Source organism: Cnephaeus nilssonii (assembly GCF_951640355.1).
Source record: "Cnephaeus nilssonii genome assembly, chromosome: 4".
NCBI lineage: Eukaryota > Metazoa > Chordata > Mammalia > Chiroptera > Vespertilionidae > Cnephaeus > Cnephaeus nilssonii.
Genome location: NC_137075.1, coordinates 26952022 through 26977766, shown reverse-complemented (window position 1 = coordinate 26977766; position 25745 = coordinate 26952022). Strand labels below are relative to the sequence as shown.

Below are 25745 nucleotides of genomic sequence, written 5' to 3'. Positions count from 1 at the left end.
GGGGAGGGAAATCTGCTTTACTCAGTTGATTCAAATGTTCATCCCCTCCAAAATGGCTCTGATAGGCACACCCAGAATAATGTTTAATCAAATAATTGGGTACATGTGGCCATCACGGTCACCTACACTGGTAGTCACTGGTGTTCACAATTATCTCAAATATATATATTTGTGTGTATTTTCTTTATATACTTAATATGAAGAGCTGAAGTCAAAATCACTATGACAATTGGCAGTAGAACTTAGGTTATCAAATGTAGTAAAAATTAAAATATAGACACCTAAAATTGGGTCTTGAATAAATAAATGGAGACGAGACAAATATTCCTTCCAGAATAATTCAATTTAATATATGTAATTATTCCCCCTTCCAGAGGGAGGAACTTGTCTTCCTCTCTGCTTGCTCTCATTGAGAATTCTCCACACAGCTCTACATTACCATGTTCTCAGGATCAACAAGCTATGATGGGATCATAACCTGAAACAACTTCTGGGGAAAATAAAATAGAACAAGATGAGATTCAGAGTTACCCAGAAATGTTTCATTTTCTAGAACTTATCTTCCCCTCTAGGTCTCTTAATAGAGGCTTAAAGTGCTACAGAGTAGGGAAAGAAAAAGTTAGTCTCCAGTGAAGAAACCTGGCCAAGCCCAACTAACATAGTGATGAAGGTTAACATCATCAGTAAAGTTGTGTCAATATCACACACCTGATGCCATGCAATAGGAAGTGTACTCTCATTAGTAAAAACTTACATATTTGTGGTACTTTTTAACCAAATATCCACAACTCCAATTTAATCATGAGAAAAACATCAGATAAACCCAGCAGATGCTCTACAGAATACCTGGTCCGTCTTCCTCAAAACTTTTTCTGAAAAACAAGGACAGTCTGAGAGACTATCCGAGGCTAGAGACTGGAGAAATGTAACAACTAAATGCAGTGTGATACTCAGGAGTGGGTCCTGGAGCAGAAGTAGAGCATTAATGGCAAACAAATGGGTAATTAAAATCATGTACCAATGTTGACTTCTTAGCTTTGACAAATATACCATAATAATGTAAAATGATAACCGTAGTGAAAAATATATAAATATGGGAGATGTAAACTCTCTGTATTACCTTTACAACTTTTCTATAAATATAAAACTATTCAAAAGTTCAAAAGTTTATTAAAAAACTTTCAGGTTTTGACTACTGAGTCACTTGCTAGGGCAGTATCACCTATGGCGGCCAGTCTAATTGCAACCTGGAAAGATGCATTTGTGCTTGTGTCACTTGTTTTGTGTGTTAAGTACTCCAAGAGACCAAAAGTAGTTTTCAGTCATTGGAGACAGAAAACCAAGGCCTCTGCTCAGCACCAAATGTTTTAAAAGCATTAAACTAGCAAGAGTAGAGATTCATATGTGAGATACGCCTGAGGTTCCTGTTAAACTTGAAGAACAACAAAATGAATCTAGCATGCCCAATGCGTAAATATTACACATGAGCTAGGTAGAAAGGCAGGTTTTTAAGTCTATAGAATTAAGCAAATATTTTTCATTAAAATGTTATAATAATTGTCATAATAACATATCATAAAGTCGAATGTGTCTTTTAACTTTAAAATTTTTCAAATATTTTAACTCCTTAAAGCCAAAATTAAATTCTTCTTTTCAAATTGATATCCATTTATGAAATCCGAAATTGCCAAGCCAAGCATATCCATCATGAACAAGTATTTTCAGAGTAACTACTATATGTCTGCCACTAAGTTAATTGTTATATGGACTTTTTAAGAACTATAACATACTGTTCCGGTTCTTTAGTATAGTTAATCTTCTTGGGTATGTAAGATCAATATGTATCCAGTATATCCATTTTAGCAAACTTGGGTCTTGCTCTATCATTGCTTTTCATGCCCTGATTGCACAGTAAGTTAATTTTTTATAGGTCAGTTCTCACAAAGATGATTTTTAAGTGCTCAAAATTCATATAGTGAAAAATCTTACATGGGAGCAACATTAACACATGACCAAATAAATTCAACTTAGACCTTTAAACTTGTAGGAACACCAAAATATAAAAGATGGAGCAAACTAATTTCAAACTATCCAACTTTAATTTCAGAACAGTTATGCTTAGTCACTGGGAAGAAATGTGTCTCTGGATGGAGTGTCTATACCAGACCTTTATTGTTTTCTAATATCCATCATTCCTAAATAATCTGATTGTGAATGACTTATTTTACTCTTCATCATTTTTTTAATAGAGGACCACCTGCTGTGTCTCATTGAGAATTCTCCACACAGCTCTACATTATCATGTTCTCAGGATTAGCAAGTTATAATGATCAGAACCTCAAAAAACTTCGGGGGGGGGGGGATAAAAATAAAATAAGATGAGATCCAGAGTTAGCCAGAAATTTTTCATTTTCTAGAAACTGAAAAGTTGAAATTGCTTCATAACATGAAAAAAAAAAATTCTGACCTTGATTCAAATCCCATTTTTTTGGTTAAAATTTATATAGGAAAGAAATATTTAGTATATTTATGTGTGGACTCCACTTTGAGCCTAAAGTCAACGCTGGTAACAGGCTATAGATGTCTTCAAAATACTTAGAAAAGTGGAGGTACAAATATATTCTGGTATAGTATTGCTCTTTTCAAATACATCTTTCTATTTTATTCCTCCATACTGGCATAATGAATAGCATTATTGCTGTTTAAGACTTAAAACAGCTGCATTTCTAATTTTGGCAGATTATGAGGGATTTTTATATGGGTTGCATGTTAAAAGCAAATAAACGACATGCCAACCAGCAGAATGAGAGTGCTGGGCAGATGGTGGCACGGCTCAGTTATTGAATTGAAGTGCTATGTGCCACCAATCATGGAACATCAAAGATGTATATTTGGCAGTTTTTCAAGTGAAGCCCAATCCGTTACCTCAAACAAAAACAATTTATGCCCGCAAGGTCTTTAGACAGCCACTCAGTAGCTATTCCCCATTGGCCTTTGTGAAAACAGGCAGCCTTTAATAACTTTATTTCACTGATTTGAAGATATATACAATTCTGCCTTTCCTCCTCTAGGTTCTCCTAGCATGCTGTGGTGTGTGTGTGTGTGTGTGTGTGTGTGTGTGTGTGTGTGTGTGTTGAGAGATGAATATGGAAACAAAGTATCTGCTATAATCTTACCCATTACTAAGGGGATTATTGCTGCACAGGAAGAAGGCATTCTAACAAGTCCCCATAGTGAAAAAGAAAATCCATCCATATAAGAGCAAGAAACAATACTGACCAATATTAATCTTCATTAATCAAGCTTGATCAATACATGCTTTACACTTCATTCAGAATACTACTATACAAATTTCCCCAAAACCAAGAGTTAATTTTTCTTGAGAATAAACAGCTGGGCAATATACCAAAAAAATGTTTGGCCTTTTACATTCCTAATTGCATGTTATCTTTCCTACCTTGGACAACATCCATTATCAATCACTGGTATCTTTTATGTTTAGTATGTTTTTGTAAATATATATGTGTGTGTGTGTGTGTGTGTGTGTGTGTGTGTGTGTGTATGTACTTATTATATAGATATATAGATATAGATATAGATATAGATATAGATATAGATATAGATATAGATATAGATATAGATATAGATATAGATATAGATATATACACACCCTTTGGGGAAAGTGTGAGATAAAAAAAGAAATGATGCCATTCATAAATTGTACAAGTAGTCTATTTACCATACCATGATGCAGTATTATTCTTAATGAGCTTTTTTTTCTTTTTTCTGATCTACTTTCCTTTCCCGTTCCTTTCTAAGACGATATGACCAGATCCTTATATCCTGGGTAATGTGTTAGATACTTCACATTATTATCAAGTCAATCTCAATTTGAAGTTGAGAAAACTGTCACCCAAACACTAGATAGCTTCCCCAATGCCACAGAGCTAATCAATAGGTAACTAGGAATTGAACTTAGGCAGTTTGGTTCTGGAGTTGGTACTTTTAATCACTAGGGAGTTCTGTATATCACACAGTGAAATAAGATATATTAAGAAACCCTGGGGAAATTGCCTATTCTGCCAAACACAAAGAATTAGTATATAACTAATTAGTGATTAGTCTGTGATGTAGTATTGACTTGTACCATATGAGAAGTGGCCTGTGAATTCAGATTTGAAAGGCCAAGGCCAAAGCAGGAAAAATAATTACATGTCATCTGAGGAACATTATTCATAAAACAGAGCTGTCTGGGGTACGAAAGTCCAAAGAATTTAGACTATGAAAAACCCACAGGATGATACAGTGGACACTTTCTCCCAGGAGATATTGATAATAAATATGGTACCAAAATTATCAGGTGTGCCTTTTGTAACATCTCTCAATATGTCATATCAAAGAACATTTTAGTAAAAGCATTTCTGCAGGGCATGCGCCCACGTGCGTGTGTGTGTGTGCGCGCGCGCGCGTGCAATCTGTTACAGATCTTTAGCAGTAACATTGATTTATGTAGCTGCTCTGTCCAATAGAATTTTTGTTGATGAAGATGTTCTGTATGAATATGGCAGCTATTAGCCAATGTGACTGTTAAACACCTGAAATGCAGTTAGTATGATTGAGGAACTGCATTTTAATTGTACTTGATTTTAGTTAATTTAAATTTAAATAGCCTCACATGACAGTGGCTAGCTCACATGACAGGGAAGACTAGAGGAATGGTTGGATTGTGTATCTCTCAGCTGATTCTCATGAATAGAATTTCATATTTTTTAACAGATGGACAAAATAAAAATCTAGTTTTATTCTCTCATTTGAGGCTAGAGCATGAGAATTTTGTGTTGTCAAATTCAGCAACAAAGTAATTTTTTTCAAAGGTTCTGACTTGAAAATAAATCACCTCTATATAGAAGCAAGCCAAGGAAATACATTTCACAATCTACGACTATTGACTAAAACATTTTATATTTTATGCTCAGACTCTGTAACTCGTCTATTTTGGTATCTCTGCTGTGTCAAAGTCTTCGTTTTTCAGTTGGAGTGCAATTTTTGGAAAGAAGCTCAGAGTTAAATCTGATAAATAAGGTAGATTAAGAAGACTTTTCTGTATTTCATAAACTAATTCATGTAAAAGGCAAAAAGAACAAGCTAACATCACACTATATTTTCTAGGATTCTGAATATGCAAAGTCATCTGAGATTCCATTTACCGTCAAGGCCCTAATGTGGTAAGGTTTATGTGCATGAGACTTAAATTTCCACCCTAGGAAGCACATAGAAGGAATTTCTGGTTACACAGAGACCAGCGAACACAGAGAAAAAGCCCCCTTTGTGTGGTGTTTCCTTGTCCGTTTTCTTTTCCTGTTTATCTGGATGAACTATATCGTCCTCAATTAGAGAAGTACTAGATGAAAAGAGAAAGAAAGGAAAAAACTATGATTTCTGGCTAGATATCTACTTGCCAGATGGTGAAGAACTAGGCCTTAGGCTAATTCTGTGAACAGAGGGCATGGTATGTCCCTCTCTGAGAACCATGGTATGTACATGGATAGAGATCTATGGAGACGTACGTTCCAGTTGTGGAGCACATGACTCAGCTTTTCCTATAGACCTGAGGCACAGACGGAGTTCATGAGGAGGGAAGAGAGGGAGCCGCAGGAAAGGCTAGCCGGCACCCCAGGATATCAGTCCTTGTTCCTTCCAGAGCCAGAGACTAGCTCCAGGGTCACCCGTCTGAGCTCTCATGCAGGTATGGAACACTGAGGTACAGATGAGGAAATGACAATTGATGAAGGCAAGTGAGATTAGTTTTGGGAGGAGAACATCAAAAGAGAGTGACTACTGAATACATTTTAGAAAGCAAGAATATCTGGGAGAAAAGAGCAATGGTTGGAAAATTAATTCTTTTAAAAAGTGAATTGAGTTTGGTAGCAAATGGGGTTGCTTGGTCACAGTGATGAACGTGATCCGGGAGTAGCAGTGATTAGAGGGGAAAATAACTGGTATTCTATGAATTTGGTCTTGAGAAATGTTGTGAAGGACACTGCAATGATGTGAAAGCAGAACTGGATTTCTAAAAATAAATAATACCTAAAACTGGATTTCTAAAAATAAATAATATCTAAAAAATAATTATTGAAAATATGTAGAGGATAGCAAGAATCCAGAAAAAGTATTAGTCAGATGACAAGAAGGCTTATATTACTAATAGATTAGGCCAAGGCGAGCCAATTGCAAACATTGAAATTCAATTCCAACAGAACAGTGGTAGCTTTTGAGTATCCTATACAGAGCATCAATTTACTCACTCGTTTGCTGGTTTGTACATTTTGTTAATTCATTCATTTATTCACTCAACAAATAGACATTGATTGCATGCGATATGCCAAGTCCTGGGGGCTCAATATAAAAATAAATGGCTCCTGTTTCAAGAAATGTAGTTTAGTGGGATAGAGGTGGGGTAGGAGAGTTGACTATTCTGTATTTGCCAGGCATCTTATGAAATGTTTTATATTTATTATTATGACACCTATAGCCTAACCTTACATTGTAGATATTGTTATTGCTATTTCACAGGTGATGGATCAAGACTCAAGGAAATGAGCTGTCTTGCCAAACATTATATAAGAAATAAATGACAGGTCTGGGACTCAGACCAAAGTCTTTGCCTGGAAGTCCACTAAGTATCGAATTGAAGTTATGTGAATAGATGCCATAAAAAATATGATGCATATTTCTGAGTTATTATATGTAAAGCATTTAGTGCCTGACACATCATAAATGCTATATGTCCTTAATCATCATCGCTATTGTTTTCATAATTTCTTAAAGAACAGCATGGGGAGAAATATCATTTATTCAGAATTAAGCAAAAGAAATACAATGTAGCAACATTCAAAATGTGCATAAAATTTTCAAATTAAATAATTTTCTTCAAACCACTTTTCCATTTAGGGTTTGTCTCATGTGCCATGTTACCTGAGATAATGTCTCCATTCTGCCTTGACACTAAGGGAGGGGTCATTGGGTAAAAAAGCCACATCTCCCTGGAGAATCCACACCAAGAAAAAAATCACAGAGAAAACCATCAAAGTAACTAAGGTTGCCTGGCCCCTAGATCTCCACTGAAGTCACAATTAGGGTGGACAGGAACTCTACGGAAACATTCCAACCTGCCTGCACTTACATTCATTTGTCTATGAAAATGGTTTAGTGTGGCACAAAGAAACTAGAACCAGTTTACTTAAAAGATAAGGGCAGAAACAGAATTAATATTAACAATAACAAAAAGGAGATGCTGAAGACACACTAATATAAACCATACTTAGAAGAAAAGAGTAATGACCTGTAATCTTGCATTTAAATTTTCCATTGTTACAGAACCACCCGCAAGGATAATTGCAACAAAAGTTGGACAGGAATTGGCACCACTCAGCCCAACATATTTAGATGTCCAAGAACAACTACAAAGAATTATAAATTGAGTACTAAAGGCCAGGTCTTTTATAACCTTAATTATCCAAGCAGTATTAGGGCTAGGAAAGTGCTCCCCATGATTAATTCTGCTTCCTTAAAAGCAAGCAAACAAAGCTATATCTATAGAAAGTACTCAGTAGAAATAATAATGCAGGGATGCAATGTATCACTCGAGGTTTTTCTCTTCCACCTATGTTTCAGAGGGGGACCAAACACTGCTAAGCAATGTAGTTTCTGAGAGAAATGGATATAACTGGCACAATGCCATATAAATCAACAACTTATACTTTCTATAAATGAAGGAGGATCCTGCTAGAATTTTTTTTATCATATATTTATTCTGGCTTATGTTTTAGATGCCAAATATGAGTAATAGAAAACCTGGTCATAAGAATGTCTTAAATATAGTGACCCTAAGACGCTGTTTCAATTTTTATCAGAGTTGTGAAATTAGCTGATGAGATCCTGTTTAAGCAGGTTACTTTATGATTTCAGATTTTTGTATTGTAACTCTGCAGACAAGAGCCTCCAGGATTTGCTTAATGTGATAACAGTTTGTAGAACTATTTAGTATTTATTTTTTTATGAGAAATGGGAAAAATGGTTCTGTAATAAAAATCATGGCAATGAAACTTGTCCCTCAGTACTTATTTGGTTGTTACAAATACCATCAATGCTTCCCTGAAATATAAACTATCTTACTGTAGTAGGAATTCTTTGAATAGGTCCTCAAGCATTCCTGTTTACTGGTCCAAGTTCAGAGGGTTCGCTTGACAGTGAAGTGGTGTGAACAGCCACTGAACACTTCCATCCAAGCTCTGGTGCCACCTCTGCTCACTGTGGGAGGTGGGGGAGTTAAATTTATATTCCATAGCTTTTAAGATATCCGATTCCACTACCTCCCAGAGTCATTGCTAAGGAAACAAAATTACTTATGTAAACTGCTCCAAAAGCTTGTGATATTACATAAACAAAGACTTCTCCCTTCCTACCTCCTGCTTTTCCATGGTTCAAATATCCCCCCTCCATGAGAGAGGAGAGGCCTGTGTACAGAAAATGGATATGCCCTCTCAGAACATTTGGAATCTATCTACTATGAGCACTGTATGACACTTTCCTCCAGTATAAACTCTTTTTTTATTAAAAAATAAACAAAACCCCCTGAATCCCAGAGGTTATGCAACTTGTGCAAAATTACAAAGGAAATAATTGGTACTTCATGCCCAAGAAATCAGTTCTTCAGCCCCTCGGGGCAATATCCAAACCATGTGGCAAACACATTGGACAAAAAAAGATAAGGACAAAACTTGAGATGGGGGTAGAAAACATGATCTCTCTTAAGTAGCTGTATCTATCCTTAGAGTACTCTTCATTTTCTCATTCTCCATCAACTATGACTAAATGGTGATTATATCTCTTTAATTTTACCTCTGAAACATTTGTTGATCTCCCAGCCTCATTTTCAGCTGTCACTGCCTGAGAATAGACCACCCTCCCTCTGCCTGGGCTATAGCACTAACTTTTTCAAGTGGTTTCCATCTCTAGATAGTGGGAAACAAATAACCACATATAGAAACGGCATTTTGCAAAAGTTATAAATAATGCAGCATAATCTGTTGCAAAAACTAATGAGAAAATACAAGAAAAATATGGCTTTTTACCATTAGTAAAAGATTCAACATTTAGCTCTAAGACTTTTAAAATTATGATTTTAGTTGAGAAATTCTTGTAGCCCTTGTCTATTTTTCATTTAATCACCTACAAGACAGACACACACACACACACACACACACACACACACACACACACACACAATTATTAGAGATGAAGCCCCAAAATACCTTAATAACAAAAACTAAAAGATCTTGGTCATGTGAACACAGTCCTGTTATTAATTTGCTTTGCTATGGCTGAATTATTAAGCTTTGATAGAGACCCATTATGAAGAAGACTTCAGATAAATTCCATGAACTTTATTTTATAGTTCAGTACAATACATTTGAACTTGACTTTGGCTTTAGTAAGAGAAATTTCCATTTGCAGTGTTTTCCTACTTCATAACAATAGTAACAATGCTAATTCTCTGCTTAACAGACAATCTGACAGTGGTGGGAGTGTGTATGGTGGGGAACTGACCCAACCCATCCACCCAAAAGCAATCTTTTCCTGGATTTCTGGGTCTAAAGCCACATTTTTCAAAAAGAAAAAGGGAGGAAAACCCAGCAAATTTGCTGGGAGCAGCCTAGTTAGTACTAACATATGATGAAAGATCTCAGCAGAAAATGACATCAACAAGAGAAAATCTCTGGTATTGTCTGAAAAGGCAAGATTATTTAACCTTCCTCAAAATAAACAATTTCCATATTTTCTCTCATTTTTACTCTTCTCCTATGTCAGAAATATATTCCTATCGGTAGAATGTGGGCTAAACATAAGAAAAACCAGATTATATTTATGCAATTATGTTTATGTAACTACATAGTGAAATTTAATTTTTAAAGAAGAAAAACAAAATTTGGATAAATGAATTTTAACAATAAAATCATAGTGTTCAAGAGGAAAATTTCCATAGTATGCTTGTGTTTGGGAACTGGTCAAAGGCAATAGAGGGACACCCAGTATTTTGCGCCCCCACCCCCACTGCCACTACCCTCCTTACCCACTGCAGTTTGAATAAAGCTGATCTTTAACCACACCTCCAGGGAATGGCATATTTCTCTGACCAACCACAGCACTCCATCCTTTTCAGGGGCTGGTTCAGAAATGAGGATGTGATCTGAGCTCCCCCACAACCATGGCCTGAAGTGTCTTAGTAGCTATCATTTGTCTTGCCTCAAATTATAATGCAATACAATCCTGCCCACACCACAGGCACTAATTTCTTGTTGTTGCTGAGTGAATGCATTACCAGGAGACTTAAACTTCAGTTAACTTTGAGGATATATCTAGAAATAATATTTTTATAAAAATCGGTATTTTTATAAAATTTTGTCCATATGGTAACTTCTAATATGATAGTCAACTGACCAACTCCTACATGTTAATTGAGAACATATATGTTTATATGCCTATGGCAACGAGGGGATGAGGGGAGAAGAGGCTGAACAGAGGTAAGGCCAGGTAGAAGGCGAATCTGCACTGAGCCAAACAGGCAGGGAACCGTATGTCTAGCAGTCACGTGTGACTCAGAATAGGAATGGCAAAAATGTTTGGTGAAGTAATTTAGATTACCGACAGGCACATCAGGCCCTTGGAGGCTACAAGAGAATACAGGGTAATTGAGACTGCGTCGAAGTGATGCAAGTCATGCATATAGTAGGCTGTGTGCTCTGGGGAGAGAGAAAGGGACAAATGCAGTCCAAACATGGGAGGGAGTCAGTGGTTGACAACTACAGTGAAAAAGACAGGGAACAGGAATGTGCATTTGGTCACAATGGACGGCACGGAGGAGGAATGCGGCCAGATGGTGACCTCAGTGCAGGAGCCATGCTTTATAGGTGAGGTCAGGTTGGGACTATGCTGCAGGCGACCGACAACAGCAGTGATAACACGGAATCTGAAGTTATAAATTCCATGTTAACAATGCCAAAGGTGACTGGGTGCAGAAAACGAAAAGAGATTAGGAGTCCATGACTAAAAGAATGAGGCTTCAAGGAGGTCAATCACTGCAATGCAATAGTCTAAGGAAAACATAACTAGTGGAACAGGTATCACTGGAACTGGAGGATGGCCCAGAAATTAAGCAGAAATGGACCTAGGGAACAAGGACGGACTGTTTCCCTCAACTCCTCACCGAAGAGTGGAGGACAGTGAGCAGCAAGGCCTCCCTGAAGGCAGGGATGGAGCACCCCCTTCCGGGGAGCTGGGCTGCAAGTGAGGCAAAGTCAGGGGAGAAGTAGCAGGCATCTGATCACAGGGGACTCGGGGCCTTAAAAAGAGTATGAGAAAGAAGGTAAGAGGCAGACAGAAAAACAGGGTTGTAATATGGAAGGTTTTGGAGATGTTAAGGAAAAACTATTTTTAACATTTGTTGAGAAAATTAACAACACTACGCAGTAGAGTGGGAGAGGAGCTAGAAAGAAGTTTACAGATAAATGCTAGAGACCTAAATATAATTGAGTAGCTGTATAATTAAATATACACACTGGAATCATTTAAGAGTTAAATGACTTGGGGGCAGTGGGGCTGTGGAGAGTGAGAAAAGGGCTCAAAGGCTCTAGGCTCAGAATGGAAACTGGGCTGTTACAGAATGGCTCCTTTTAAATACCAATGACACCAGTAAGAGTAAGAGAGGCCTTCCTCCTCCTGCAGCTGGGGAAGCAGGTGAGAAAAAGGGCTGGCCTTAGTTACCCGCCCAGCAATTGCAGCCAGGGAGACAGGAGAGATGAAACATCGAGGGTGGATGGGAGAAGAAGCTGAGCTCGAGCACAGTGAAGTTCTGGGTTGCAAGGATAGGAGAGGGAAGGCAGAATAGGGTTCCTGCGCAGCGGGGCACTGGGAGGGCTGTGGCAGGAACTCTGTGGGCAAGGGCTGCAGGCAGGCAGGATCTCCGGCACACACACAGCGCGCATCCGATCCGTTTGGGACTATACTCTGAAGCACTTGATAACAAAAGTAAAATGGAAAGAAAAAATAAACTACACTTAGGAATGTAATTTTTAAAGTTTTAATATTTGCCACAAGGAAAAAGACTCATAAAACACATTACATTTCCCGCAAAGCAGTCTGGCTATGAGTTGAATGCAAATTGTGGTGAGAACAGATCCAGTGCCTGATTCCCCTGAATAATTTATTTCAGGCGGCCCCTAGTGTTCAGAAACAGGAACCTTAACAAATGGCGTGTCTAGACACTCCTATTGTGAGGCCAGGGTTCAGTAAGTCAATGTGAAAAGAGCCAAAGAAAAGAGAGAATCTAGTCAAAGCAAGTGATTTTTCCAAAAAATTTAACAAAAAACTACGAAAGGTTTTGCTTTTATTTATTTATTTTTTGGTTTCTTTAGCAACTGGCCACCCTATAAACAAGAGTAACGTTACTACTTTAAATAGCAAAACGATTTGTTTTATAGCATCTCTCTACACAACGAAAATATGGAAATTCCAGGACCTCATACAAGGATAGGTGATTGATAAAAACAAAGAGAATTAGACTTAAAGCAAAGACCAACTGAATTTTATCAGTGCACCCAAGTACTGAGCTCAGAACAAATTGAGGAACTTGAGGAAATAGAGTCCAGAATCATTAAAGCTAATGGATTTCCTTCCGTCAAAGAGATAGCAAGCAAAGAAGGCTGGCGGGGAGAAAGGCGTAATGCAATCTGAGTTTCTCAATGACTCAAACTTAACAAAAATAAACAATAAAAATCTGAACCTGCACTGAATGTTGCAAGGATCCCTGCTACAGCTGTTCTCTGGCACTTTAAAAAAAAAATTAAATCATCCTTTCTTTTCCTGTATTGATAGGCACAGTCCTAACTTCTAAATCCTAAACAAGAAATATACATTTGGGCAGAGGGAAATGCAGCCATTTCTCAGGGAGTGAGTTAGCTAGTGTCACAGGGCATAGCCTGATGCTGTAAATGCTGAGCTCTGGTTTTCAACTTGGTCTTGGCTCAGCGCTACTGGATGTTTGACTCAACGAAAGCAACCGTTTCCTAGCCTTGCTGTTATTCCTTGGCTTCCAGACACTCAGTAACACTTGGGGGCCTGACAAGCCTTAGCTTAGCTGTTGGAAAGTTTTTTGATTGCTTCTGCTGCTGTCCACATGATTCAAGATAATGAATGAAGGTACAGGAGTGTATCCTTGAGGGCTGGGGAGATCGTGAAGTTGGGAGAAGTGATTGGGACAATACTGGGTGTGGAAACAGCCAATTCAAAGGAAACTTCTTGTTTTTACCAAACTAATTTTGAAAGTACATGTCAACAGAGCCCTAAAATCTCCTTTTGGAACCGAGTTTGATGTATGTTTTCTATGATGCCTTCAAAACTATATGCAAGAATTCTTCACATACTAATTATTAATCTGTGGAGAGAGAAAAAAAAGTATACTACCTGACAAGACCACTTCAATAAGATCGCCTTCCTGGATATCACTAGCCGTTTTTACCAGCTGAAGGATGTTTTCAGAGGTAGGGTCATGGCGAAACAGCAGGATCTTATCATACATTCCATAGAAACCACACTCGGGGAACTGCAAATACAAATATCACAACAGGTTACATGTCAAAATCGTCCTAAATTTAAAACAATAATGAAATAAATTAGTGTCAGGACAAAAATGCAAACTAATTAGAAAAGTTCAAAATATATAGAAATTAAAAATAAATGACAAAAATGATATTGACATGACTCCAAGTCACGAGGAAAGAAATAACTTATCATTAGAGCAATAAATGACCCAAGGATCTAATTAGCCAGAAAACAGGAGAATATGAGATTCAAAGAAATTTTTGGCTGGAAGTTGGTGAAGAAATATAATAGGTGGAAAGAAGTGTACGTTTTTATATGGCCTATACCAGTGGTCGGCAAACTGCGGCTCTTTGGCCCCTTGAGTGTGGCTCTTCCACAAAATACCACGGCCTGCGCGAGTCTATTTTGAAGAAGTGGCGTTAGAAGAAGTTTAAGTTTAAAAAATTTGGCTCTCAAAAGAAATTTCAATCGTTGTACTGTTGATATTTGGCTCTGTTGACAAATGAGTTTGCTGACCACTGGCCTATAGCATTTCAATTGCATAAAAATGAGTCAGTTTATTACAAGCCCGTTAAACATACTATTGCATTTGTTTGCAAAGGAAAGGTCAGTCCATTCTGGCATGTTCCCAAATAAGAGATGACTCAACACATCGAAGCTTGTTCTCTGTGTGGGCAGTAGTGTCATCTAGATGCTCTGACTCAGGAAAGCACCAGAAGGGACAACCCAACTGTCCCTCTGTAGCTGCCCTTACATTCATTTCATTTCCATGCAATGTAGGTTAAATAGAAAAGTACAGCAGCTAAAAGCCAGTGTGTTTTAAATAGAATACCTCATTTATACTCCCCTTACAGAGATAAATCTAAGAGTTCATCACTCAAGAACTGTCTCCTGGTTGCACGCATATAATGAAAGCTAAACGAAGAATACTTTATCATGGACAAGCCTAGAAAAATTATAGTGACAATTACTATTATAATACTAACCATCAATATTATTCCCTCTCCTCCTTCTAAGGCAGGAAAAGGCCCTAAATTCAAACCATAGCTAAAATTGATTAATTCTGCTTTAAAAGTAGATTTGATCTGTTTTTGTTCATCAGTTTATGTTGTTCATAATATTCCACAAATGAGTGAGATCATGTGATATTTATCTTTCTCCAACTGACTTGGAGAAAGATAAATATCACACTTGGCTTAGCATAATGCTCTCCAGGTCCATCCATGCTGTTATAAATGGTCATCCTTAAAGATCTTAAAGCAAATTTTGAACTCATTACTAAACTGTCAATCCACAATCTTATGACCTTTTCTTGGAGGTCCAACTGCTCCAGCATTGGATATTTTCATTAAAATAAACCATGGATCAATCTAGGCTAACCTGATATGTAAAAAGGTCTCTTTTCTTGTATATGCCTTTTCCACACAAGCATTAAAGATTAGTTTTTATAAATTAATATGTGTAATATAGTAGGAAAAGATTGTAAGGGGATAAAATTGTCTTTCTTGTTCCTAAAACTAGTGATGGTTCTGACACATCAATAAAGGTGGATTTTAAGGGGCTGCTGTCGAGAAGAAATGTCTAGAATATGATATCTTTTGAGATTAATACTATATATTGTGATTTCTTCTTTTTCTTATTAATAAAATGAAGGGTTACATTTAAGTGAGACATTTTGTATGAATTAAAATTAAGTGCATTCAGAACATAACTCTTGGCTCTTAAGCGTCTGTTAGTGACTAGGCTTAAAACTACTTCTTCATATCACTTAGTACAGTTGGCTGCCTTAAAATAAACAAAGAGCTGAAATGATGTAACTTCTTCCCCTCTAATAATTAAAAAAAATAGTTCCCTCTTTTTCGGCAATTTCTCCAATAATATTATTAGAATACAATGAAAGAAAGGGAACTCTAAAATAAAATTTTCCCAACTAGAAAATAAAGTTAATTGAAGTGTCATTTACATAATATAAAATGATTCTGGATTTATAAATCTAAATTTTGACAAACATCAATACCCATATAAACAAAATCATAAGACATGAAACATTTTCATCAAACTCCCCAAATTTTATTGTACCCACTTGTAGTCGATGCCACCCACAATTTTGATTCTAGGCACAGATCTACTTTCTGTCACCATAGATCAGTTGACCTGCTATAGCATTTCATACAAATGGAATCATACAGTATTACTTCGTATGCTTTTTTGGCTCGGTTCTTTTGCTAACTATAATGTTTTTGAGACTCATTTATACATACTGCATTTGAACTTCACCTCTTTTTATTAGTTATTAGTATTTCATTACATGGATCTATGATAATTGTTTATCCATTTACCCACAGATGAACATTTCATTTTTATCCAGTTTGTGAGTATTGCAAATAAAAACACTATGAACATTTTTGTGTAAGTTTTTCAGTGAGCATATGTTTTTTTCATTTCATATAAGTATCTAGGAACAGAATTTCTTTTTTTTTTAAATATATTTTATTGATTTTTTTACAGAGAGGAAGAGAGAGGGATAGAGAGTTAGAAACATCGATCAGCTGCCTCTTGCACACCCCCTACTGGGGATGTGCCCGCAACCAAGGTACATGCCCTTGACCGGAATCGAACCTGGGACCCTTGAGTCCGCAGTCCGATGCTCTATCCACTGAGCCAAACCGGTTTCGGCTAGGAACAGAATTTCTGAGCCACATGATAAGTTTATGTTTACTCTATAAGTCTATCCCTATGCCAACACCTCATTATACTTATTGTTGGAGCTTAACACTAAGCCTTGAAATCAGGTAGTGCAAGCCCTCCATCTTTTTCCTATTCAAGATTGCTTTGGATATTATGGGCCTTCTGAATTTCCACATACATATTGGAATCACTTTGCCAATTTCTACCAAAAAAACTTGCTGTGATTTCTAGTGATATCTCATTGAAACATATATAGATCAGTGTGGGGAGACCTATATTTTAACAATGTGGAGACTTCTACTTTGTTATGAACAATGTATGTTAGTTACCCTATTTATTAATTTATTTTAAATTTTTCTCAAATTATTTTATAGCTTTCAGTGTACAGGTCTGAGATACATTTCCTAAATTTATCTTTTGTACTTTGTAAATGATTAAGGTATAATTAACATACAAAATGCACATTTTTGATGTACAGTTCTGCTAGTTTTGAAAAATGTACATCATAAACCACATGCCATATATATAGTATATACAACACAGCCAAGATATAGAATAGTTCCATCATGCAAAAATTTTCCCCATGCTCATATGCAGTCAACTTTTCCCCTGAGCCTCAGTCCCTGAACTATTTTCTGTCCCTCTGATTTGGTCTTTTCAAGAATGTTGCACAAATGGTTTTATACAACTCATGATTTTGAATCTGGCCTTTTCTTTCACTTAACATAATGAATTTGAGACTTATTCATGCTCTTGCTTTTCATTGCTGAGGAGTGGTCCACTGTGTTGTATGGATGAACCATATACGTATCCCGTTCTCAGTTAAGGAGCATTTGAGTTGTCAGTTTGTTTTTGACTATTACAAATAAAGTTTCTAAAAATGTTCGCTTAGAGTTTTTTGTGAGACTGTAAGCTTTTACTTTTCTGGCTGTATGAAAGTACCTGGATAACTTTATAAGAAACTACCAAACTTTTTTTCAAAGTACTATTTTGCATTCCCACCAGAATGTGTGAAACTTCCAGCTGCTCTGCATTCTTGATAGCACTTTGTAATGCCACATTTTTATTTTAGACATTCTAATAAGTGTATAATGCTGTCTCATATTTTGATTTGCCTTTCTCCAGTGACTACCGATGTTGAGCAACTATCCATGCACTTATTTTTTGTTTTTTGTTTTTTTAATTTTTATTGATTGGAGAGAGAGAAGAAGGGAGAGAAATGTGCCCTGACTGGGGATTGAACCCCAACCTTGGCATATCGGGCAGACATCCTAACCAACTGAACTACCTAGCCAGGGCTTCATGTGCTTATTTCACACACGCACACACACACACACACACACACACGCACATATACACACACACACACATCTCTGATCGATTTTTTTGCTTATTTAAAAAATTAGTCATTTTCTTATTGTTTAGTTTTAGTAGATCTTTATATATTCTAGATAAAAGTTGTATGTGTTGTATGTATTTCATAGATATTTTCTTCCAGTCTGTGGCTTGTTTTTTTGTTTGTTTGTTGTTGTTGTTTTGTTCTCTTATCATTGTTTTCTGAAGTTCTTCATTTTATGAAGCCCAATTTAACAAATAGTTCTTTATGGGTCATATTTTTGGTATAATATCTAATAAACATTTGCATAAACTAAAGGTAAATTTTCTCCTATGTTTTTGGCTATACATTTTATTGTTTAGATTTTGGTCTATGGTCCATTTTAAGGTAATTTTCGAATGAAGTAAAAAATATGGATTGAGGTACTTTTTTTGCAAAAATTCTGAAAGTTTCATAGAGAATTGGTATAAGTTCTTCCCTAAATGTTTAGTAACATTCTCCAGCAAAACCATTTGAACCTGGATTTTTCTTTTTTGGAAGGTTTAAAACTCCACATTCAATTTCCTTAATAGATATAACACGTGTTAGATTTCAATTTACTTTTTTTTCATTTTTAATTTATTTTTTATTATAACCTTTATGCTTTTTTAATTTATTTTTTACTTTATTAAAGTATTACATATGTGTCCTTATCCCCCTCTTCCCCCACTACTCATGTCCTCACCCTCCTGGTGTCTGTGTCCATTGGTTAGGCTTATATGCATGCATACAAGTCCTTTAGTTGATCTCAATTTACTCTTAAGAGAGTTCTGAAATTTGTATCTTTCAAGGAATCTATTTATTTCATCCAAGTTGTCAAAATTTATGAGCATAAAGTTTTTTTTCATTTTATTCCCTAATCACCCTTGTAATGTCTATAGGGTCTGTAGTAATGTCTCTTCATTAGTTTCTTATATTTATAATCTGTGTCTTCTCTCTTTCTTGCTTGATCATTCTGGCTATTAACCTACCCGTTTTTATGTTAGTGCCATAACTGTGTTAATTACCATAATATATTTTGAAACCAGAAAGTATTATGCCTCCAGTTTTACTCTTCTTGCTCAGAATTATTTGGGCTCTTTGGGGTCTTTTGCAGTTCTATATGAATTTTAGAATTGTTCTTTTCTATTTCTGTAAAAAAAAAAAAAAAGCCATTGTGCTTCTGATAGAGGTTGCACTGAATCATTAGATCTCTTTGGGTAGTATGGCCATTTTTAATAATATTAATTCTTCCAATATATGAGCATGGATGCCTTTCCATTTATTTGCATTTAATTTTATTTCTTTCAGCAGTGTTTTATACTTTTCAGTGTATAGTCTTTCACCTTGCATTTTCATCTAAGTCCATCACTTCTATAATTTCTGGTCTGTTTCCATTCACTCCTTTTTTAATTATCACCTGAGGATATGTTTAGAGAGATGAAGGGTGGGAGAGGGAAACATGGATGTGAGAGAAACATCAATCAATTGCCTCCCCTACGTGCCCCAACCAGGGATTGAACCCACAACCTTTTGGCATAAGGAGTGATGGTCCGACCAACCAAGCCACCTGGCCATGGCTCCATTCATTCTTTTAATCCTGGTATGGGTCACATCTTCCTGCTTTTTCATATGTATACTTTTTAAATTAGATGCCAGATATCATGCACTAATGTGAACATTGTTGTTTTCCTTTAAAGAATGTTGATTTTTGTTTTGACTAAACATTAAGGTACTTGCAGATCAGTATTATCTTTTTAAGGCTTATTTTTAAGCTTTGTTAGGGCAGCTCCAGTGTAGCACTTGCTCTAGGACAGTTCATCCCTACTACTAATGCACAACTCTTTGAACCTCTCTATGGAATGCCTTAAGTGCTCTTTGAAATCTTTCCTATTCTCCTGGTATAAATTCAACTGTCCCTCAGCCCTGTGTGAGCTCTGGAAAGTGTTAACTTCATAGCTTCCCAACAGTTGCTTTCTTCCGCCTTACAGATTTTCACCTTACACACAGAGATTTGTATTCAATCCAATACTCAAGTGTACCCCTAATCAGGTTTCTGGAGTTTGTTTTTTGTATAGTTCCCAACCTTCCAGTATTTCTCCCCTAAAAGTTGTAGGTCTTTTTGCTGACAAGGTCTCCTTGAGCTCTCTTGTCTGTCTCCTCCACAGCCAAGCAGGCTCTGCTGGGGTTCTGTCTCCCTTCACCACGCACTGGAGCCTGCCTGCTCCCAGGCAGGAAGCTCAGATGACTACAGCAGTCAACTTGCTTGTTACCCTTCTCTTGGGGATCCCAGTCCCATGCTGCCTGTTGGCCAGTGTATAAAACAGACATTTTGTGTCATTTTCTATTTTTTTGGACCCGGAAAGCATATCCATACCAGATACAACTTGTGAGTAAAAGAAAAAGTCTCCTGTGCTTTTTAAACATAGAATACTAATCTTTTTTTTAACATCCTTTAGGTACATTTAATTCAGTGTAAATTGCATTTGCAAGAAAAGTAAGTTAAAAATGAAGTGTCTGTAATTGGTAAGAGTACATTTTTAAGGTGAGTAATAATATAAAGATACAAGATTTAATAATTATCATATAATTCTCAAACTGCAGTTTGAGCTATACTGGGTTAAACTTTCACTGTTAAAGGACAGTCCCTGATTAGAATACAAACGTTCTTGAAACTATAATACAATAATGTACAGACACTATTACCATATCCTTTCTAAAACCCTGGGTAGCTGATTCTGACTCAACAGGGAAGAAAATTGATGGGATTCAGTGCTTGGGCTGGAGTAAGAAACAATAGCTGGAGATGAAGAGATAAGAAAAGGCAACTGTTTTCCCTGAAGAAGAGCTAAACTTTTCAGTGTCTTCTAACTAATGCCTGTCTGTGCTGGTGTGGTGCAAGGGCCAGGTAGGAAAACGGAAGAGGATTCTTAGCGGACAGAGATCCTGGCATCTCATCACAGCAGCACTGCAGCCTGGCCTTATCCTCGCGCCCCTTGCTTTCCTCAAGGACATCTCCGTATTCCATTTACCTATAGTCCTGTACTGCTGACACTTAAGCATCACATTCTGTGCTGTGCCTCTTTGAATAACCATGGGTATAATATAATACATGATTCGGTGTTCAAGTAAGGTCTGAATGCCTCACAGCCTAATTATTATATGCTCAAGGGGGATGCAGAAGACATTTTTAAAAATAAGAATGGTTAGACTAATATCAACATAGGCCACACATATTAAAGGTATTATTTAAAATGATTAGATTTTTTAAATGAAGATAGTGTTATAAATGTTCATGAAGGTAATCTGCCCTGAGGTGAGAATACCCTCTCTCCCACTTTCCTTTGTATTGGGTCTCAGACATCGCTTTTCTCTCTTCAGTAACAGGCCATTCAGAGCAGTTGGAGGGCCCTGTGAGACAAGGCACAGGGGTGAACCCTTGACCCCCGGGACAGCTGTCATTGCAGCAGAAGCTGGGGGTTGAAATTTTTTTCAGATTGTACATTTTTTATTGGACATAAAAGTATATATGCATATTTACCTTTTACTATTAAGAGAATAAAATCTTTGCTTTTAGGTAACATAATCTTCTTGCATAGAAACTATATACAATAAGACTTTCAAAATTATACTTACGAAAGGATGTCTGGAAGGTGAAAAGTGTAACGGAACAATGCCTGACAACTGAGAAGGGAACACATTGGGGGAAAACATTCATGGAACAACATTCCCTAATTTGGTCATAATCATCTGTTTCTATGTGAAGGTGTGTGAGCTTTGAAATCTGAAAACCCTCATTAAACTAAACAGGCTTTCAGAAAGGCTCAGAGGCTTGTAAACTCAGCTGGAGCTTATTACAAGATCAGTCCTGTGTTTCTCAGGGCTTTGTGGCTGGGAGTGCAAACATCTGAAATAAGTGATTTCAAGCTCTAAGTTCGACTCGAACAAAACTGGCCACTGTGAAAATATGGCCAACAATCCCGGCACTGGTCCTAAGCTCTTTAATTCTACCCTAGGCTGGAAACCTCTATGCTGCTGTGTGTATCATTTGGCATTTTTGACCACAGAGCACAATTTACTGTTACATTTCACTATAAATTCGTGGCTGGCCAGACAATGTACTCCAGAGTAGAATAAATACACGTTTTAATGAGTAGCTGAAATATGACCTGGCCAACGTGTGCTTTTCCATAGTTGAGGCCAATCACAGGGCAAGGAGCAAGCAATACCAGAAACAAATTAATCCATGACTCAGTTAAGTAAAAAGGGAGAGGAGGACAGAGAGACATGGCCTGATTAGGAAATAAAAGAACACTTCCAGTTTGCTTGTGCTAAAAGGCAATCAGGATCAGAGTCCTGACATTAAGTTATTCTGCTCAATGACAGGACATGCCTGGCAGCTGGATACGGCACTCTTCTCATTGAAGGTGATTCTGAGTCATTCCCTAAGACCTCTCCTTCTACAAGTGACGCCTGGCCACCTTCAATGAGCAAACAAATTACAAAGTACTGGCACTTCCTAGCTTGGCCAAAATACTCCCCAAGTGTTGTTCCAGGAGTAAGAGACAAAAACACATTGTGAGCCAGCCCACCAATACTAAAATTTTACTTAGAAATACAAGTTATAAAGTGTAAACGAAAAGGGGAAAACTGGAGGAAAAAGATGGCGACCGGCAGGAAGGTAGGGAGAGAGAGAGTGTGAGTGAGGAACCCATAGAGGAGAGTGTAGATGTGTGTGGTGTGTGTGTGTGTGTATGAGATAGGGTCAGTTAGATTCTGCAGGTCTTCCAAGGGGCTCCCGAACAGGGCAGCCCTAGACGGCGGAGCCCCGCGCACAAAGCTGACACTTCTCGGCGGCTGGTGCGGACGCAGAGACCACGCCATCTTGGGAAACAGAGCTGCCCGAGACTTGGATCCTGGCTTCCGACACAAACCAGGACCCTGCAGCCACTGGGGACAGAGAACTGCTATCACAGCTTCAGACAAACAAACAAGAATCCAGACTTCCCGGCAGATTTCCGTGAGTCAAAGAGCCTATCCCCCTCCTCGCAGGCGCTGATAGCGCCATAGTAACTGATAGACCCGCCCCTCCCCCAAGCTGCTGAGCGCCCACAGGCGTGCGGAAAGCGCCATAGTAACTGATAGACGCGCCCCTCGCCCAAGCTGCTCACAGGCGCGCTCACAGACAGCGCCATAGTAACTGATAGACCCGCCCCTGGCCCAAGCTGCCGAGCTTTGCGCAGGGACCCGCTCCCTCTTAGGGAATTTGGCGCGCGCTCGCGCACGGGACAGAAGCAGCTCCCCGTCGGGGAAATCTGTCAGTGCGCACAGAGGGCTCCCCTTCGGGGAATTTGGGGGAATTTGGCTCGCGGGGCACAGCTCCCCCTTCGGAGATTCTTAAAAGCGTGCACAGAGGGGCTTCCCTTTGGGGAATTTGGCGCGCAGGACGGACTCCGCCCCCCTTCTGGGACTTTGGGAGAGTGCACTGAGCCGGCTCACCTTCAGGTTTTTAAGAATGTGCGCTCTAGCCTGTTTGGCTCAGTAGAGAGAGCACACACAGGACGCAGCCCCACTTCAGGGAATTTGGCACGCCGGACACAGCTGCCTGGGATCCCTGACTCACAGCGCATTCACACTAAGAGCCAGCGACCCCAATTGTTGGTGCGTGCACACACAGGGACCCTGATTCTCAACGAGAAACCGCACAAGGCAACAGAGACTTTGACACTCGAGTCTTGGTGCAGACACAGGGAAACTCTGACTCCTGGCACATGCTAAGGATCTCATTCTCGGCACATACCAACAGTGTGGTGCAGACAGGGCCCCTGATTCTAAATGTGCACACGAGACCACATGGAACACTGGGGACACTGATCCTGGGCAAGTTTGGTTCCCACCAACCAAAGACAGTCACACGTCCTAGTGTCAGAGCACTTCAGTGAAACTAGGGTGGAGCGAAGTCCCCACAGCACACGGCCCAGGTCCACGCAAACAGAAGCTTGAGCTTTCTGGTAATAGCCAGAATGGGGAAACGAAATAACTCACAGAGGAAAGAAAATGTGGAGTCGCCAAGAAAGGAAATTAGTGAAAATGAAGCTTGCAACATGACCGAAAAGGAGTTCAGAGTAATGGTCATGGAATTTATACATCGGATGGATGAGAAAATCAACAACTTATGCAAGAATCAGGAAGAAATGAAAAGTGATATAGCTACAATCAAAAACACCATGGAAAGTTTCAACAGTAGATTACAAGAAGCGGAGGACCGAATTAGTGAGTTAGAAGATCAGGTACAGAAACAAGCTCAAGCTGAACAGCAATTGGAGAAAAAAATTAAAAAGCAGGAGGAAAGCCTAAGGGAGCTTCGGGACAACATGAAACGAAGTAACATGCGTATAATAGGGCTGCCAGAAGGACAAGAAGAGCAGCAGGGATTAGAAAATCTATTTGAAGAAATAATGACAGAAAACTTCCCGGATATGGGAAAGATAAAAGTTACGCAAGTAAAGAGAGTCCCAAGCAGGATCAACCCCAAAAGACCCACACCAAGACATGTCATAATTTCAATGGCAAATATAAATGATAAAGAGAGAATCCTAAAGGCGGCAAGAGAGAGACAGAGAGTTACCTACAAAGGAACACCCATCAGATTGTCAAATGATTACTCATCAGAAACACAACAAGCTAGAAGTGAATGGAAGGAGGTATACAAAGTGTTGCAAAGCAAAGGACTGAATCCAAGAATACTATATCCAGCAAGACTATCAATCAAAATTGAAGGGGAAATTAGGAGCTTTGCAGACAAAAAAAAGCCTCAGGGAGTTTATCACCACCAAACCAGCAATGCAAGAATTGCTAAAGGGAATACTGTAAAAAGAAGAAATAAACAGGTAAGAAGGAATACAGACACAAAAATAGATATGACTGCAAACAAATACCTTTCAGTAATAACTTTAAATGTAAACGGACTAAATGCTCCAATCAAAAGACATCGAGTAGCTGAATGGATAAAAAAACACGACCCATATATATGCTGTCTACAAGAGACCCACCTCAGAACAAGAGACTCACACAGATTGAAAGTGAAGGGATGGAAAAATATCTTTCAGGCAAATGGAAATGAAAAAAAAGCTGGGGTAGCAATACTTATATCTGACAAAATAGACCTCAAAGTAAATGCCATAACAAGAGATAAGGAAGGCCACTTCATAATACTAAAGGGAGAAATCCAACAAGAAGAAATAATTCTGGTAAACATATACGCTCCCAATATAGGAGCACCCAAATACATAAAAAAACTCCTGGAGGATATCAAGGGAGAGATTAATAGCAACACAATCATAGTAGGAGACTTTAATACCCCACTATCACCACTGGACAAATCCTCTAAACAAAAAATCAGCAAAGAAACAACAATCCTAAATGACTCACTAGACAAGATGGAATTAATTGACATCTTCAGAACATTTCACCCCAAAGCCACAGAATATACATTCTTCTCAAGTGCACATGGGTCATTTTCAAAGATAGACCATATGCTGGGTCACAGGCAAAGTCTCTTCAAATTCAAGAAGATAGAAATTATATCAAGCATCTTCTCAGATCACAGTGGCATAAAACTGGAAATCAACTACAATAAAAACAATCCAAAGAAATCAAACACATGGAGACTAAACAGCATGCTATTAAACAAGGACTGGGTCACCAGAGAGATCAAGGAAGAAATAAAAAACATCATGGCAACAAATGACAATGAAAACACAACAATCCAAAATCTATGGGACACAGCGAAAGCAGTCTTGAGAGGGAAGTTCATAGATCTACAGGCCTATTGCAAAAAACAAGAAACAATGGTAATAAATTACTTAACCCTACAACTCAAAGAGCTAGAAAAAGAGCAGCAAGAAAAGCCCAGTGTAACCAGAAGGAAGGAAATAACAAAGATCAGAGCGGAGATAAATGACATAGAGACCAAAGAAACAATACATAAGATCAACAAAACCAAGAGCTGGTTCTTTGAAAGGATAAACAAGATTGATGGACC

At 38.0% G+C, this 25745-nt stretch overlaps 1 protein-coding gene across 1 annotated transcript in view; it reads right to left on the bottom strand.

Moving 5' to 3' along the window:
- The window catches only part of PRKD1 (protein kinase D1), a 311163-nt gene that overhangs the window by 122809 nt on the left and 162609 nt on the right, over positions 1-25745 (bottom strand). The window contains exon 2 of the mRNA XM_079769400.1: positions 13522-13660. Coding sequence (XP_079625526.1) covers positions 13522-13660 — 139 coding nt within the window. The remainder of the gene's footprint in view (positions 1-13521; positions 13661-25745) is intronic.